Below are 17,401 nucleotides of genomic sequence, written 5' to 3'. Positions count from 1 at the left end.
ATAGATAATTTGTAGCCAAGAGGAATTTCCACAAAACTGAGATCAATCTTAATAGTTAGAAATCTCAACTTCAAGGCACCAACCCCCATTTACACTTTAGAACAAAATTGTAATTCCTAATAAAGTACACACAAAAAAAACCTCTGATTGCCACCGAGTCAATCCGACTCATAGTGACCCCTGCTTGGGTTTCTGAAGCAGTGTCTCTATGAAAGTAGACTGCCCAGTCTTCATTCCCAGTAGTGGCTGGTTGGTTTGAACCACCAGTCTTCTGGTCAGTAGTCAAATGCTTTACGCACTACACCACCAGAGCTCACTAATAAAGTACAGGCACTACAAATGGAATTTTTTTTTTTTCCTGTATTTGTTGAAATAAAATCACTCATTGAAAAGTAACTTTTATTTATTTTTTTAACTCATGTAGCTGCCTTTAGTAAAATTAGAAAATTCTGGTTCAGTGGTTTGACTAGGAAACTGACCACTATCATCACTAAGGATTAATCCTTTTATCTGCTAAATGATGAGGAGAGGCACCTACTCAGACCCTCTTTGGTGAGCCTCATTGAACTGTATCTCCTTTCTCAGAAGCAGAGTCCAGGATCTGGTTGCTGATCTGTAGTCTATTGCCTTTACGTGCCTAGAATTATCAAGCACTAAGAAAGGTGTTTCATTCAGAGAATGAAATTTAAGCTGGAATTTGAATCTGTATCTATATGATATGTGATAAACATTAGAATATCCATGTTTGCTGATTCTTGTTATTTACAGTAAACATGGGATTTTAAAGGATGAAGAGATGGATGCTAATCTGATACATTTTTTCAACAAGCTGGGAAGGATGGGAAATCACTATTCTTTTCTATGGGGTCTATACTGCACTTTGTGAAAAAAGCCACAATCTAGTTAGAATACTATGAAAGCTACTTAGCCAAATTCACTGAAATTTCTTTTTCTTTCAAAATCTCCATGGAAACAACTAACACTGGACATCCATAAATTATTATATTGTCCCTCATTTATTTTCAATACAATAAGAATAATATGCAGGTGCATACACTATTCCTTTCTTAAGCTTATTAATACATGATTATAGGTGATCTATTTCTGGAGGTATCTTACAGTCAAGAGACTGGATTCATTTTGATGTCATTGAGTCTCTCTGGGTGGCTCTTCTTATATTAGAATCTTAACTGCTTTTTTTTTTTTTTTTCTTCCTTAAGTCTTTAGTTCTTCTTTATATTGCCTTGTGTAAACCATGATACAACCACTCATCTGTCAGTTTGTTTTACTGCGGTGGGTTGTGTGTTGTTATGAGGCTGGAGGCTATGCCACCAGTATTTAAAATACCAGCAGACTCGTCCATGGTGGACAGGTTTCAGCAGGGCTTCCAGACTAAGACAGACTTGGAAGAAGGAAGGGCCCATCTACTTCTCAAAGAACTAGCCAATGAAAACCTATGAATATCAGCAAAACACTGATATCTTACTAGAAAAGTTGATGAATACCCTTGAAATATTGTCTGGTATAGTGCCAGAAGATGAGCCCCTCAGGTCAGAAGGCACTCAAAATAAGAATGGGGAAAGAGCTGACTCCTCAAAGTAGAGTCAACATTAATGATATGGACGGAGTAAAGTTTTGGGGACTTCCATTTGCTGATGTGGCATGACTCAAAATGAGAGGAAACAGCTACAAACATCTATTAATAGTTGGAACATGGAGTATATGAAGTATGAATTTAAGAAAATTGGAAGTTCTCAAAAACGAAATGGAATGCATAAAGATCAATATCCTAGGCATTAGTGAGCTGAAATAGACTGGTTTTGGCCATTTTGAATCAGACAACCATATGATCTACTATGCCGGGAATGACAAATTGAAGAGAAATGGTGTGGCATTCATCATCACAAAGAACGGTTCAAGATCAGTCCTGAAGTACAATGCTGTCAGTGATAGGATAATATCCACACACCTATAAGGAATACTGGTAATACCACTATTTTTCAAATTTACACACAAAACACCAAAGCAACAGATAAGGAAATTGACCAAACATGCAGGCAAGATGTGTTGATTATCACTGGTGATTGGAATGCAAAAGTTGGAGACAAAGAAGAATCACCAGTAGGTGGAAAATATGGCCTTGGTGACAGAAATAACGCTGGAGAACACATGACAGAATTTTGCAAGACCAATGACTTATTCATTGCAAATATCCTTTTCAACAACATAAACAGCATCTATACACATGTATTTCACCAGATGAAATATGCAGGAACCAGATCAACTACATCTGTGGAAAGAGGCAATGGAGAATCTCAAATTTTCAGCCCAAACAAGGTCAGGAGCTGACTGTGGAGTAGACTATCAACTGCTCATATGCAAGTTCAAGTTGATGCTGAAGACAATTAAAACAAGTCCACAAGGGCCAAAATATGACCTTGCTTATATTCCACCTGAATTTATAGAAATTCTGAAGAATAGATTTGATACATTGAACACAAATGACTGAAAACCAGAGGAACTATGGGATGCCATCAAGAATATTATCCATGAAGAAAGCAAAGAGCCATTAAAAAGACAGGAAAGGAAGAAAAGACCAAAATGGATGTCAGAAGACACTCTGAAACTTGTTCTTGAATAGAGAACAGCTAAAGCAAATGGAAGAAATGACTAAATAAAAAAAAGCTGAACAGAAGATTTCAAAGAGCAGCTTGAGAAGACATAGACAATTACTATAATATGCAAAGACCTGGAATTAGAAAACCAAAAGGGAAGAACACACTTGGCATTTCTCAAGCTGAAAGAACTGAAGAGAAAATTCAAGCCTCTAGTCACAATATTGAAAAATTCTATGGAAAAAATATTGAATGATGCAGAAACATCAAAAGAAGGTGGAAGGTGTTCTGGTGACCTAGTGCCACTCTGACAAGAATATACCACCAATGGGATGGCTTGAACAAACAGGTGTTTATTCTCTTACAGTTTGGAGGCTTTAAATCTGAGTTCAAAGTTCCAGGCTCTAGGGGCGAGGTGAAAGCCACTCAGCCTTTGGCTTCAGCTCTGCTTCTGCTCCCAGCCCATTGGAGCTAGAGGCTTTTCTTCACTCAGACAGCTGCTAGCTACTGAGACTGACAAGCCCAACGTTAACAAGTAAAAAGGTGCAGTCTCAATGTTACCAAACCACACAGCAGGCCATTAATTCAATCCATTGAAATTCCCAAGGTCAGCAGAGCATGGCAGGTTGCTGAAAAATGACATGGCTACATACAGGGTTCAGGCATGCCATAAGCTAGAGAACATTCCCAAATGTGTTTCTTATAATATGGAAAGCAGACCACATACCCAAAGCTACTCAGCCACTCCACTAGATTCCACCATGGAGTTAATTACCAACTTCACCATAGAGAATAAACTACATTCAATTGCCCAACCACTCAATCAGGCCCAGCCATGTTGACATACAAAGTTAACCACCACAGAACGAATACACAGAGTCACTGTTCCGTAAAGAACTGGTTGATGTTCATCCATTTCAGGAGGTGGCATATGATCAAGAACCAATTGTATTGAAGGAAGAAGTAGAAGTTGCAATGAAAGAATTTGCAAAAAACAAGGTTCCAGGATTTGACAGAATGCTCACTCAGATGTTTTCAACAAATGGATGCCACACTGGAGGCACTTACTTTTCAATGCCAAGAGATCTGTAAAACAGCTACCTGGTCAACTGACTGGAAGAAATCCATATCTGTACCCATTGCAAAGAAAGATCCCACAGAATGTAGAAATTATCAAATAATATTATTAATACCACATGCAAGTAAAATCAAGCTGAGGATAATTCAAAACTATTGCAGCAGTGTATTGACAAGGAACTTCCAGAAATGCAACCTGATTTCAGAAGAGGACTTGGAATGAGGGATATCATTTCTGATGTCAGATGGATCTTGGCTGAAAGCAAAGAATACTAAAAAGATATTTACTTGTGTCTTATTAACTATGCAAAAGCATTCAATTCTGTGGGATCTTAAGAAATTATGAATAACATTGAGAAGAATGGGAATTCTGTACACTTATTTGTGCTCATGAAGAACCTGCATGCAGACAAGGAGGTTGTCATTCAAACAGAACAAGGGGACACTGCATGGTTTAAGATCAGAAAGGTTGTTCTTCAGGGTTGTATCCTTTCCCCATACTTATTCAGTCTGTATGCTGATCAAATAATCCAAGAAGCTGGACTATATGAAGAAGAATGCAGCATCAGGATTGGAGGAAGAGGTATTAACAACCTGTGATATGCAGATGACACAAATTTACTTGCTGAAAGTGAAGATGAAGAACCACTTACTGATGAAGATTAAATACTACAGTCTGCAGTATGGATTACACCTCAACCTAAAGAAAGCAAAAATCCTCTCAATTTGATCAATAAGTAGCATCACAATAAATGCAGAAAAGATAGAAGTTGTCAAATATTTCATATTACTTGATTCCATAATCAACACCAGTGGAAGAAGCAGTCAAGAAATCAGAAGACATACTGCACTGGGAAACTGTGCTTCAAAATACCTCTTTAAAGTGCTGAAGAGCAAAGACATCTCTTTGAAGAATAAGGTGTGTCTACCCCAAGCCTTGGTATTTTCGATCACCTCATATGCATGTGAAAACTGGAAAATGAATAAGGAACACAGAAAAAATTGATGTTTTTTAGTTGTGGTGTTGGCAAAGAATGCTGAAAATACCTTGGAGTGCCAGAAAAAGAAACAAATCTGTCCTGGAAGAAGTGCAGCTGTACTGCTCCTTAGAAGTGAGAATGGCCAGACTTCATCTCACCTACTTTGGTCATGTTGTCACAAGGGACCATTCCCTGGAGAAGGATTATCATGCTTGGTGAAGTAGAGTGTCAGCAAAAAAGGGGAAGGCCCTCAACAAGATGGATTTGCACAATGGCCTCAGGTATAGCTAGGATTGTGAGGCTGGCAGGACCAGTCTGTGTTTTGTTCTGTTGTACATAGGGTTGCTATGAGTCAGAGCCAACTGGACGGCACCTAACAACAACAACAACAATCTAACAAGCCATCATTTCTAACGTGCATCTGTTTAAAAATAAAATAAAATGACTCATGGCTTTTTTTTTTTTAATTTAATTCTTGGTAAGTTTAAATAAATGGATAATATATTTTTAGATATATGTATTTTTTTGTCCTAAATGTTAACCTTTTCATGTGCACTATCTTGTAGTTGCCATTTATTCATCAATACATATGCACTGGAATCTATCATGTATTTATTGAATATTATATAATGCATATAGCATCACTTAAAAGAGCTGAATTTAAAACTTTTGCCTCATAAGAGTTGCTTGTTTTCTATTGACCATAATGGGAAAAATTCTTTTGGTGACCACTAATGAAGAAGTGATCTCTTAATAAGAACATAGGCTCTAAAGACTGAGTTTATCTTCACTCAGAAACTTAGCAAGATGAACACAAATTTCCCACAAAAATGAAGCTCAATGAAAAATTTCATTCTGTACATTACACTATGCATTATAAAGCACATGTGAACAAGGATACAGATTAAGATACAGGATTAGAAAAAAGCAAGCCTGACTAAGTAAATCTCTACTTTAATGCTTCCCCAGGTATGCCCCATAGAACAGTAATTCTTTAAGATTTTCTGTGAGGAAAAGCTCCATGTCCAAATTATTTTGGGAAATTTACTCTACCGCTACTTGGAGATTTACAATATGCATTGCCATATCAGAGTCTCTGAGCATTTCCACAGAAATGAAACTTGTTTACTTGCATTTAAATAATTTTATATCCACAGAGAATCTCTGAATCCATTTTGTTTTTAACTTAAATTCCACAAAGACATCTAATTTCATTTTTCCCTTCTGTAATATTTTATTTCAGCATGCTTACAGTACTTTGAGCTGATGTTTCTGCTTGCTGCATTTGCCTGATTTTCTTGCTCAAAAAGAGTGGAATATTTAACATTTTAGGCTCTTTCAGCAAATCTGATCATTACATGGCCACAAATGTCAAATGTATTCATATTGGTCAGCAGTAGTGCCAGGGCACCTCTCCTTGCCTTGGCTACTTAACCTCAGAGTACATGGGCCACTTTCTGCCCCCAGGCCATAACAGACAGCTTCCCTTCCATGCACAGAGAATAAGCAGCTCATTATGCACAACCTCTGGAAGCTGCATGGAAGCAATTTTTTAGTGATTCAGGAAGAAAAAAAAAATCCAATATCCTTTCTTGCCTCAAAATAGAATCAAAGGAGAGTCCAATAGGGATCTAACTCAATGACGTGTGCTTAAAGGTCCACATTCTATATTCTCATCACTAATCACTATTATATTACTCTGAGTTTTTACTGGATGGCTCTTCATGAAGGTGGAGGCTTCTAAACAATATCCAGTACATTCTGTTCACCAACTATATGGTTCTAGCAGGCACTGATGGGATATGATACCCACTGCTATCAAATCGATTCTGACTCATAGCAACTCGTTGAGACAGTAGAACTGACCCACAGTGTTTCCAAGGCTGTAAATCTTTACAGAAACAGACTCCCTCATCTTTCTCCCACAAAGTGGCTGGTGAGTTCAAACCTCTGTCTTTTTGCTTAGCATCCAAATGCTTTAACCATAGCACTACTAGAGCTCCTTGTAGGGGATATGATAGACTTCCATAAATCAAATATTACAGGATAATTTTAACCTTCATACAGCTGGTATAAGCTCCATATGGCTTTTAGAATTTTCTAGAATCAGTTTCCCTTGGAAGGAAGGTTGGGCAATCCTACTTCCGTAGTGATACTGCCTTGGAAACCCAAGGAGGGGTCGCTATGAGTCGGGGCCGACTCGACGGCACATAACAACAACAACAACAACAGAATCAGTTTGGTGTAGGTTTCCTTCACTCTATGTTCTCCACATCTCTAGAACATGATACTCATTCTAATAGTTTATGTTTACTGCACAAAGAAACATTTGTTCAACTAAAGCCATCTTAGGAGCTCTGGTAGCATAGTGCCTAAGGCACTTGACTGCTAACCAGAAGGCTGGAGGTTTAAACCCACCAGCCACTCCTCGGAAGGAAGGTTGGGCAATCTACTTCCATAGTGATACTGCCTTAGAAACCCAAGGAGGGGTCATTATGAGTTGGGGTAACAACAACAACAAAGCCATCTTAGTGCTTCCTAGGTTTACTTTCTTACTAATGAAAGAACAGAGTAGTTCTCAGATTAAACTTTCTTCATGACAGGAAGGAGGAAATAAACATCTACCTGGGATTTCTGGTCAGCACTGTGGGCCCAACTGGTATAGGGCAAAAGATACCCCAAAATCCACTTCCCAGAGAGAAACATTACACTATTACTCCTTCAACTCCAAGGGACTGACTTTTTTTTCCAAATCCCATTAAGTTTTCTGCCTTTGACAAGGTACAGGCTTAATCACTTTTTTTCCTTTTTTTTTTTTAATAAACTTTCATTTTAAGGTAGTTTCAATTATTTTTTATTGTAATTTGCACCCAAATTTATATTGCAAAATGATTTTCTTTTCAACAGTTCATATACATTTGGATTCATAACATTGACAGCAATCCCCACAATGTTACAGCACTCTTCTCACTTTCTCCTTGAGTTTACCATTTCCATTTGTCCTTCCTGATTCCTTCTCATCTTTATCCCGGGAAAAATTCTGCCCTTTTGATTTCACATGGTTGGTTGTTCAAAGGAATGTGTACCTCCCTGGAATCTATTATTGGACAGAAAGTTGAACCATAGGGTTTAGTTCAATTCTAGGCCTGAAGGATGTCTAAGGGCTATAGATTCAGGGATTCCATCAGTCTCTATCAGACCAGTAAGCATGGCCTTTTTTATGATTTTGAGTTTTGTTTCACAATTTGTTTTTCTCCCACTCTATATAAGAACTCCTACTGTGATCTCTCAGAGTGGTCATCAGTGGTAGCCAGGCACTATCTACTTCTGCTCTCACAGTCATGAAGGCTGGGGTTCATGTGGTCCATTAGTACTTTGGACTAATTCTTTTTCCATGAGTCCTTGATTATCTTCACTCTTCTTTGCTCCAGACAGGGAGAGACCACAATGTAGAACATTGTTTTTGTGGACTATATGATGTCAGTTGAACTTAGTGTCCACTAACACTATGGTCCTGGGCCTTGAGACCCAGAGACTCCTTCCCTGGAGGTGTTTGACTTTTGGCTAAGACTTTTGGCACATAACTTCTCCCCTTTTATTATGTACTATATTCATATATATATCTTTGCAGCACATATAAATACACAAAGAAAGAAATATCCTCTGTCCAACTTATATATATTTTTGGGTATAGACCCATGCATCTTTCCAATCCTGTTCATCTTGTATGTCTATCTATATATCCACCCACTCATAGATTACTGTAATTACTATTATTGTAGGATTGGTTATATAATAGCATTTACCTTTAACCCTTAGATTCCATCCAGTGTCTTCCTTTGCCTTGATGATTTTGTGGTGACCTTCTCCTTATTGTGTATTGCCTTCCCCCTCACCCAAGTTAATATATACCTACCCTCCAGTTACCGATTGACTCTCCCTTCCCCTTTCACTCCTAGTAATCTTCAAAGAATGTTTTATCCTATGAATAAGACTTTTCTTGACTTTTTATAGTAATAGTCTCATACAGTATTTGTTTTTTTGTGATTGACTAATTTCACTCAGCATAATGTCCTCTAGGTTCATGCAAGTTATGAAGTGTTTCACAGGTTCATCATTACTCTTACATTACATAGTATTCCATTGTCTGTATGTACCATAGTTTGTTTATCCATTAATCCATTGATGGACACTTAAGTTGTTTCCATCTTTTTGCTATTGTGAAGAATTGTGCTATGAACATGAGTATGCATATATCTGTTTATATCCTGGTTATTATTTCTATAGCATATGTACCAAGTAGCGGGATTGCTGGATCATATGGTATTTCTATTTCCAATGTTTTAAGGAAATGCCATACCATTTTTCACACTGGTTATATCATTATACGGGAGCTCTGGTAGCATAGTGGCTAAGACACTTGCCTGCTAACCAGATGGCTGGCGGTTCAAACCCACCAGCCACTCCTCAGAAGGAAGGTTGGGCAATCCTATTTCCGTAGTGATACTGCCTCGGAAACCCAAGGAGGGGTCGCTATGAGTCGGGTTTGACTCGACGGCACATAACAACAACAACAAAATATCATTATACAGTTCCACTAGCAGTATTGCAGTCCCTCCAAACTCTTGCCAGCATTTATTCCTTTCTATTTTTTTTTTTTTTTCTACTTCGATGCTGAAGTGAGATGATACTCATTGCTATTTTGATTTGCATCTCTCTAGGAGTTCTGGTAGCATAGTGCCTAAGGCACTTGACTGCTAAATAGGCTGGTAGTTCAAACCCACCAACCACTCATCAGAAGGAAGGTTGAGCAATCTACTTCCCTACTGATAATGCCTCAGAAACCCAAGGAGGGGTTGCTCTGAGTCAGGTCCAACTTGACGGCACATAACAATAACAAAAAAAAATAACAAAGACTGATGATCACGAGCATTTATTCTTTTTCTTTCTTTCTTTCTTTTTTTTTTGGCTCTCTGACTGTCTTCTTTGGTGATGTGTCTACTCGTATCCTCTGTCATATTTTTTAAACTGGATTTTTTGTGTTTTTCTGGTTGAGCTGTTAAAACTTCTGTAAATTTTAGAGATTAGTCCCTTGTCTGATATATCTGATGTATCATTGCTAAAAGGTTTTCCAAGTATATAGGTTCTCCTTTTAATCTTTTGGTGAAGTCTTTTGATGTGCATAAATGTTTAATTTTCAGGAAGTCCCAGTTCTACTTTGTCTTCTTCTATTTGTACATTTTTAGTTATGTTTAATAGCATATTCATACCATGCTATATTACGTTATGCCTAAATGTGCCCCTGTCTTTTCTTTGATGATCTTTCTGGTTTTAGGTTTCACATTTATGTCATTGATCCATCTTGAGTTAGTTTTTGTATATTGTGGGAGATACAGATCCTGTTGCATTTTTCTGCAAATGAATATCCAGTTTTCGAGCAGAATTTGTTAAAGAGACTATCTTTTTCCCATTTAATTGGTTTTGGTCCTTTGCCAAAGATCAGTTATCAAGTGGTTGATGGATTTACTTCTGGGTTCTCAATTCTGTTCTATTGGTCTACGTGTCTGTCAAACCAGGCTGTTTTGACTACTGTGGCTGTATAGTTGGTTTTGAGATTGCAGAGGTTGAGGCCTCCTCCTTTGGTGTTCTTTAGTAGTGATGTGCTTACCTAATGTTTCTTTCCTTTCCATATAAAGTTGGTGAAAAGTTTTTCCATCTCTTTAAGAATCATGATGGAATCTGTATCAGGATTGCAATACATCTGCAGATCTCTTTGGGTAGTATTGAAATTTTCACAATATTAAGTCTTCCTATCTATCAGCATGATGTTTGATTTATGTAGATTTCTTGTAGTAGCATTTTGTGGTTTTCTTTATATAGGCCCTTTGTGTCTCTGATTTAATTTATTCTTAATTGCTTCATCTTTTAGGTGGCTATGGTAAATGGTAGCACAGTGCCTAAGGCACTTGACTGCTAACCAGAAACCCAAGGAGAGGTCGCTATGGATTGGGTCTGACTCAACGGCACATAACCACAACAACAATGGTAAATGGTATTGTTTTCCTGATTTCCTTTTCAGAATTCTCTTCCTTAATGTAGATGAATCTGATTTTCATATGTTTATCTTGTACCCTGACACTATGCTGAATCCTTCTAGTAGGTCCAGTAGATTTCTTGGGTCTCTGGAATTTCACCTCTTATACTTTGGTTATATTTTCAAGAGGGACCAGTCCCTGGAGAGAGATATCATGCTTTGTAAAGTAGAGAGCATGAGGAGAAAAGAGGAAGACCCTTAATGAGATGGATTGACACGGTGGCTACAACAATGGGCTCAAGCATAGCAACAATTGGGAGGATAGCTTAGGGCTGGACAGTGTTTTGTTCTATTGTACATAAGGTCAGTATGAGTTGAAACTGACTCAACAGCACCTAATAACAATAAAGATCATCTCATCTGCCAGTAGAGATAGCTTTACTACTTCTTTGCCAATTTGGATGCCCTTTATTTCTCCTTCTTGCCTTATTGCTTTGGCTAGAACTTCCAGTACAATCTTGAATAGGAGGGCATCCTTGTCTGGTTCCTGTTCACAACGGGAATGTCTCTCTCCATTAAGAGTAATACTGGCCATTGCCTTTGTGTATATTACCTTAATTATGTTGAGGAATTTCCCTTCTATAAATACTTTGCTGAATGTTTTTATCAGGAATGGGTATTGGATTTTCTTAGAAACTTTTTCTGCATCCATTAATATTATCATGTGATTCTTTTCCTGTGTTTTATTTGTGTGCTGGATTACATTGATTATTTTTCTAATGTTGAACCAACTTAGCATAACTGGTATGAGTCCCACTTGGTTTTTGTGAAAAGGGCATGGTAGGAGAGGCATTTGACCTTCTTTAACTTCACAAGGGGGGAGAAGGATCAACATAAACATTGACAGCCCAAGTATGATTCTTTTTTTTTCTTTTACCTTAGAATTTTAATTATGTACATAAATTACAAGAACAAGGAGTTCTAAGGCTTGTACATTATCTCTAGGTGAAACACTTTCTGCTCAGCTGACTTATAATATGAGATCATCCAAGATAAGAAAAGTGTAGTAGAGTTTTTCCTGAAGAAGAAAGCCAATTTACTACATTCAATACTGACTTCTCCACCATTTTTGTGTAGAAATACTGTATGGAGTTTCCAATGTTTACCTATAACTGATTAAAATGGTCAGAGGAAGGCACATTCTACTTATTTCCAGGTGGATTCTTCACATTTCCTGACTTTTGAAAGTTCTTCCACAAATCTTCTATGACTATGTATCCTCGCAAACCCCAGTCATAAAATATTTCCCCGGTGACCTGGGCAAAGCTGATGGCTTGTTGTGGATAATAGATAGAAGTGAAAAGCATGAAAGCAGGTGGATATACCAACTTCTTTATTTTTGAACCTCTAGTGAAGAGGAGTCCAACAAGCCCAGCACAACCAATAACACCAAGTCTTGGGAAAAAGCCCGGAGGTGCATTTTGGAGATATTCATAGTTTTCTACCCCCCACTGAGCAATACTTTGCATCTTGGGCTTAGTGTAGAAGTACTTTTCCTGATACCAAGTTGTATATGGCTCGCAAAAGTGCCAGAGTTGTGAGATGTTTTCTTCAAGTAGGGTCCTTGGCTCTTCCACATACTTAGATTGACCTTCCGGAACTGAGTAGAGTGAAAGCTCTTCAACTTGATGGAATTTTTGTTGGGTAAGTCCTTCTTTGATGACGCATAGACTTTGAAGGTGAGCAGACTCAGGCTGACCGGTCCCATGGATCTCTGAATTACCTTGAACATGTCGCTGGCAGCTGCAGCTCCAGCAGGGTCACCCCAAGTATGATTCTTATGAAGCAGAGTTAAGACATGCCACAACTCTCAAATCTTTTCACCAACTCTGATACCAACCATCCCTCTCATGACACTCTACTTCTCTGCTAGGTTTGATAAGCCATTGCAACAGCCACAGAGAACTCAAACAATACTCACAATCATAAGGTATATTAAGGCAGTAATAGGTTACTATTCAGGATCAGAAACAACTCAGGATAGTTCTTCAATCAGGATAGCTTCTCAGGTGTGCCACAGTATGCTTCTCTCTGGCCTGACAGTTTCTTGGCCCTGCAGACCCTTGGCTTCTGCCCTGCTCAGGTAAGTGTTACAAAGCTCTTTTGCCAACAGATGCCCAGAGAGGCACCTTAGTCTGCCAGCAAGCTTCCTTCCCAAAGGCACTCAGTTTTCTCAATCTGTGGGTTGGGAAGTCCACCACTATCTCATGCTTGTGTCTTGCTACTGCTGCCATTTCTCTACCACCATTTCTCACCATCTCTGCAAAGTGTTACAGCTGTCTCTGTAACTTCTGGATCAAGGAGGTCCACTGCAGGAATCTTGGATCCAAAGTATGCACACCACTTCTGGATGTTCTTTCTTGATGGTAATAAGATTTTCCTTTCTACCTCTGGGATGGATCATTTAAGTCTAGCAAGATGGCAAAACTGACCAATTCCCATGTTAGGTTTCCATTCATCTTATTTTGCACAGTCCCACTCACCAAGTTTATTGTGTACCTTATTTACATTATTAGCAAGCTACCCAATCCCTTTGGTGGACTCCACACACATCACACTTGCATAGTAAGCTGGTACGAGTCACAAAAACCATGGCTTGGAGGGCCATATTAATTCAGTGCATTGCAATCATGATGTATTAATTTTTGATATATTGTTGTAATCTTTGACTAGGATTTTGTTGAGAATGTTTGTATCTATGCTCATGAGGGATATTGTTCTATGACTTTCTTTTCAGTATCTATGTCTTTGTCTGGTTTTGTATATCAGTGATATGCTTGCTTCTAGAATAAATTTGGGAGTATACCATCCTTTTCTATGTTCGGAGTAGTTTGAGTATAATTAGTGTCAGCTTTTCTTTGAATTGTTTGGCTGAATTCTCTAGTGAAGACATCTGGGACAGGACTTCTGTTGTTGTTGGGAGTTATTTATTTATTTATTTTTAATGCCCTGTTTAACTTCTTCTTTTGTTATGGGTCTGTTCTAACTTTCTACCTCAGATTGCATTAGTTTGGGTAGGTAGTATGTTTCTAGAAATCTTCCCATTTCTTCAAGTTTTTCAAATTTGTTGGAGTACTGTTCTTCATAGTAATCTGTTCTTACCCTTTTTGTTTCAGTTGATTCTATTGTAACACTGCCTGTTTCATTTCTTATTCCTGTTATTTGTATCTTCTTCTTTCCCTTTCACAATCCCTTTCTTCTTTCACAATCATTAAATTTGACAGTGGTTTGTCAATTTTATTAATTCTTTCAGAGAACCAAGTTCTATTCTTATTGGTTCTTTCCATTGTGCTTTGGTTTCATTTATTTCTGCTAAATTTTTTATTATTTCTTTCTTCTGGTGACTACAGAATTTTTTCCCCCCCCCCCCCCCAACTGTTTCCCTAATTATTGGTGAAGTTGGGTTAAGTTGGGTAGATCTGGGTTCTTTTTTCTTTTTTGATGTGTATGTTTATTGCTATAAATTGTCCTCTGGGCACTATTTTGCTGTGCCTGAAAGATTCCAGTATGGTTAGTTTTCATTGTTTGATAATTAATTTTTTTATTTCATTTTTTATTTCTCCTACTACTTAGTAGTTTTTAACAAGGATGTTATTCAGTTTGTTGTTGTTGTGTGCCGTTGAGTCGGCCCTGACTCATAGCAACCCCTCCTTGGGTTTCTGAGGCAGTATCACTACGGGAGTAGGATTGTCCAACCGTCCTTCCGAGGAGTGGCTGGTGGGTTTGAACCGCCAGCCTTCTGGTTAGCAGCCAAGTGCCTTAGGCACTATGCCATATATATATATATATATATATATATATATATATATATATATATATATATTTTTTTTTCCTATTGTTGGTTTCTAATTTTATAGCATTGTGCTCTGAGAAGAAGCTTCGTAGTATTTTGATGTTTTTAAATTTATTGAGACTTGTTTTGTGGCTGTGTGTTTTGTGTCTTGTGTGCTGTGTGTGTCTGTTGTGTATATGTTTGTGTGTGTGTATGCTGCTGATGGTTTCTATGTTACATATATTTTTCTATTCTGGAGAATGTTCCATGTGCACTGGAAAAGAATGTATATTGTGTCATTGTTGGGTGGAGTTTCCTGTAATGTCTATGAGATCTAGATGGTTGATTGTGTTGTTTACATCTTCTGTATCTTTGTTGAGTTTCTTTCTAGTTCTATCCTTCAATAAAAGTGGTTTATTAAAGGAACCTGCTGTTGTTGTGGAGTTGTCTATTTCTTTTTTCAATTTTTTTAAAGTTTGTCTTATGTATCTGAGGGCTCTTTCATTGGGTGCATAGATATTTATTATGGTTATATCCTCTTGTTGGATTGACCCTTTAATTATTGTAATTTCTTTGTCTCTGCTCTCTTTCCTTTATGTCTTTTGCTTGTTTTTGTCTTAAAGTCTATTTATCAGAATTAATATTGCCACTCATCTTTTTTGGTTGCCATTTGCTTCATATATGTTGTTCTACCTTTTGATTTTTAGCTTACTTTTGTCTTTGTGTCTGAAGTCTCTTTTAGACAGCATAATTCATGGGTTTTCTTATCCATTCTGCTACTCTCTTGAGTGGTGCATTTGATGCATTCACATTCAGTGTAATTATTGATAGGTATGAATTCATTCCTGTCATTTTTCTGTGTGTGTGTGTGTGGGTGTGTGTAGTGCTAATGGTGCCTTTGTGATGTATATTTTTCTGTGAGTTCATTTTGTTTGCAGATTTCTTATCATTTCCTTCATTGCTAATGTTTTAGGGTTTATTGAGTCTTTATGATTTACTTCTTTTTTTGTGTGTCAAGGTTTATTAATTTTCCTGAAGGTTACCATTTAATTTATTATTATCTTCCAAGTTTAAAACAATCTAATTTATCTTGATATCATCTTGACTTCCTCTCCATTTGGAGTTTCTGTAACTACATCATTCTTCCCTCTTTTTGCTTTTTAGTTGTCATCGTATGCAAATTAATATCTATGTTTCCCCATTTTCAGTTTTGGAGGTTTACTTATTTTTGATACATCTGTATCAGGGAACTCTGATGGCATAGTGCCTAAGGCATTTGACTGATAACCAGAAGGCTGGCTGTTCAAACCCACCAGACACTCCTTTGAAGGAAGACTGGGAACTCTACTTCTTTAGGGATACCACCATGAATACCCAAGGAGGGTCACTCTGAGTCTAAAGTAACTTGACGGTAGTGAGTTTGGTTATTTTCTAGTTTATATTTGGGTTGGCACAGTGGCTAAGGCATTTGACTACTAACCAATTCAAACCTACTAGCCACTCCATGGAAAGAAGATGGGAAATCTACTTCTGTAAAGATTTACTGCTTTGAAAATCTAATGGGGGTCACTATATGTCAGAATCTACTTGATGGTAGTGGGTTTGGTTTTTATACCTGGGTTAATTTCTGGGTGAGGTGGTCATGTGTTTTAGTCTCAGATAATTGTGTGCTGTTGTTGCTTCTGTGTTCAAAGGATCCCATTAGCATTTTCTGTTAGGTTTGTTTGGTTTTTAAAAATCGCTTTAATTTCTGTTTATCTGGAAATATCCTAATTTTTCTACCATATCTGAGGGATAAAGTTACTGGATATAAAATTATTTGTTGGCAGTTATTTTCCTTTCAGGCATTTATATATGCTATCCCATTGGCTTCTTATCTTCATGGTTTCTGCTGAGAAATCAGAATTCAGTCTTTCTGTTTTTCTTTTTTTTCATATAGGTGACTTTTTATTTTTTTCTGAGCTGTTTTCAGGACCATTTCTTTGGTTTTGGTTTTGGAAAGACTGATAAAGATATGACTTGGTGATTTTTATTTGGAGTTTATCCTATTTGGAGCTTCATCATTGAGCTTCTTGAATGCATATCTTCTTGTTTTTCATGATATTAGGGAAGTTTTCTTCTAATAAATCTTTAACAATTTTCTGTTTTTTCTTTGATCTCTTCCTGTTCTGGAATTCTTATCACACTGTAAGTTATTCCTCTTAATAGTGTTCCATATAATTCTTAGGCTTTCTTCTCCTTCTCCTTCTCCTTCTTCTCCTTCTCCTCCTTCTTTTCCCCATTTTTTTCTGATTTTTCCTCTAACACATTATAGTTAAGAGATTTGTCTTCAATTTTGCTAATTGTGCCTTCCATTGATTCAATTTTACTCCTTTACCCTTCCAATATGTTATCTATTTCTGAAGTTTTATTATTCATTTTCTGGATTTCTGTTTGCTGTTTTTGCTCCATTTCTAATTTTCCATTTAGGTTGCCAATTTGTTCTTGTATTGTTTTCCTGAGTTCTTCTAGAGTTTTGTCTCTGTTTTCCTTGATTTTGAGTATGATTTCCTAGACATTTTCTTTGATTTCTTTCCTAATCTCTTGAATGCACAATGCACTGCCTTTGAGTCAGATCTGACTCACAGTGACCCTTCCTTGGGTTTCTGAGGTGGTATCACTACAGAAGTAGATAAAGTATATATCTTTTGAGTTCCTTGTCAGGTAGTTCCACTAGCATTTCTTCCTCTAGAACATTATCAGGCACTCTATTTTCATCACTTGTTTGAGTTATCTTGTCCTGTATGTTTTGAAATTTTCTGTGGTCTCTAAGACATTGTGGCCTTCCTTTATTAATTTGTTGATCAATGTTGGTTTAATTCAC

The 17,401-nt window shown here is 37.3% G+C and overlaps 2 protein-coding genes across 2 annotated transcripts in view; both read right to left on the bottom strand.

The window, feature by feature from the left end:
* The window catches only part of VWC2 (von Willebrand factor C domain containing 2), a 421,720-nt gene that overhangs the window by 213,343 nt on the left and 190,976 nt on the right, over positions 1-17,401 (bottom strand). The gene's annotated exons all lie outside the window — the stretch shown is intronic.
* LOC103199614 (MICOS complex subunit MIC26-like) lies at positions 11,909-12,498 on the bottom strand. Its single transcript, XM_042781405.1, is given in 2 exon segments — positions 11,909-12,390; positions 12,393-12,498. Coding segments are annotated over 2 exon segments (588 nt in total).

Source organism: Orycteropus afer, unplaced genomic scaffold (genome assembly GCF_000298275.1).
Source record: "Orycteropus afer afer isolate SDZICR_OR568_19922 unplaced genomic scaffold, OryAfe1.0 scaffold00115, whole genome shotgun sequence".
Taxonomy (NCBI): domain Eukaryota; kingdom Metazoa; phylum Chordata; class Mammalia; order Tubulidentata; family Orycteropodidae; genus Orycteropus; species Orycteropus afer.
This window is presented reverse-complemented; position numbering and strand designations above follow the sequence as displayed.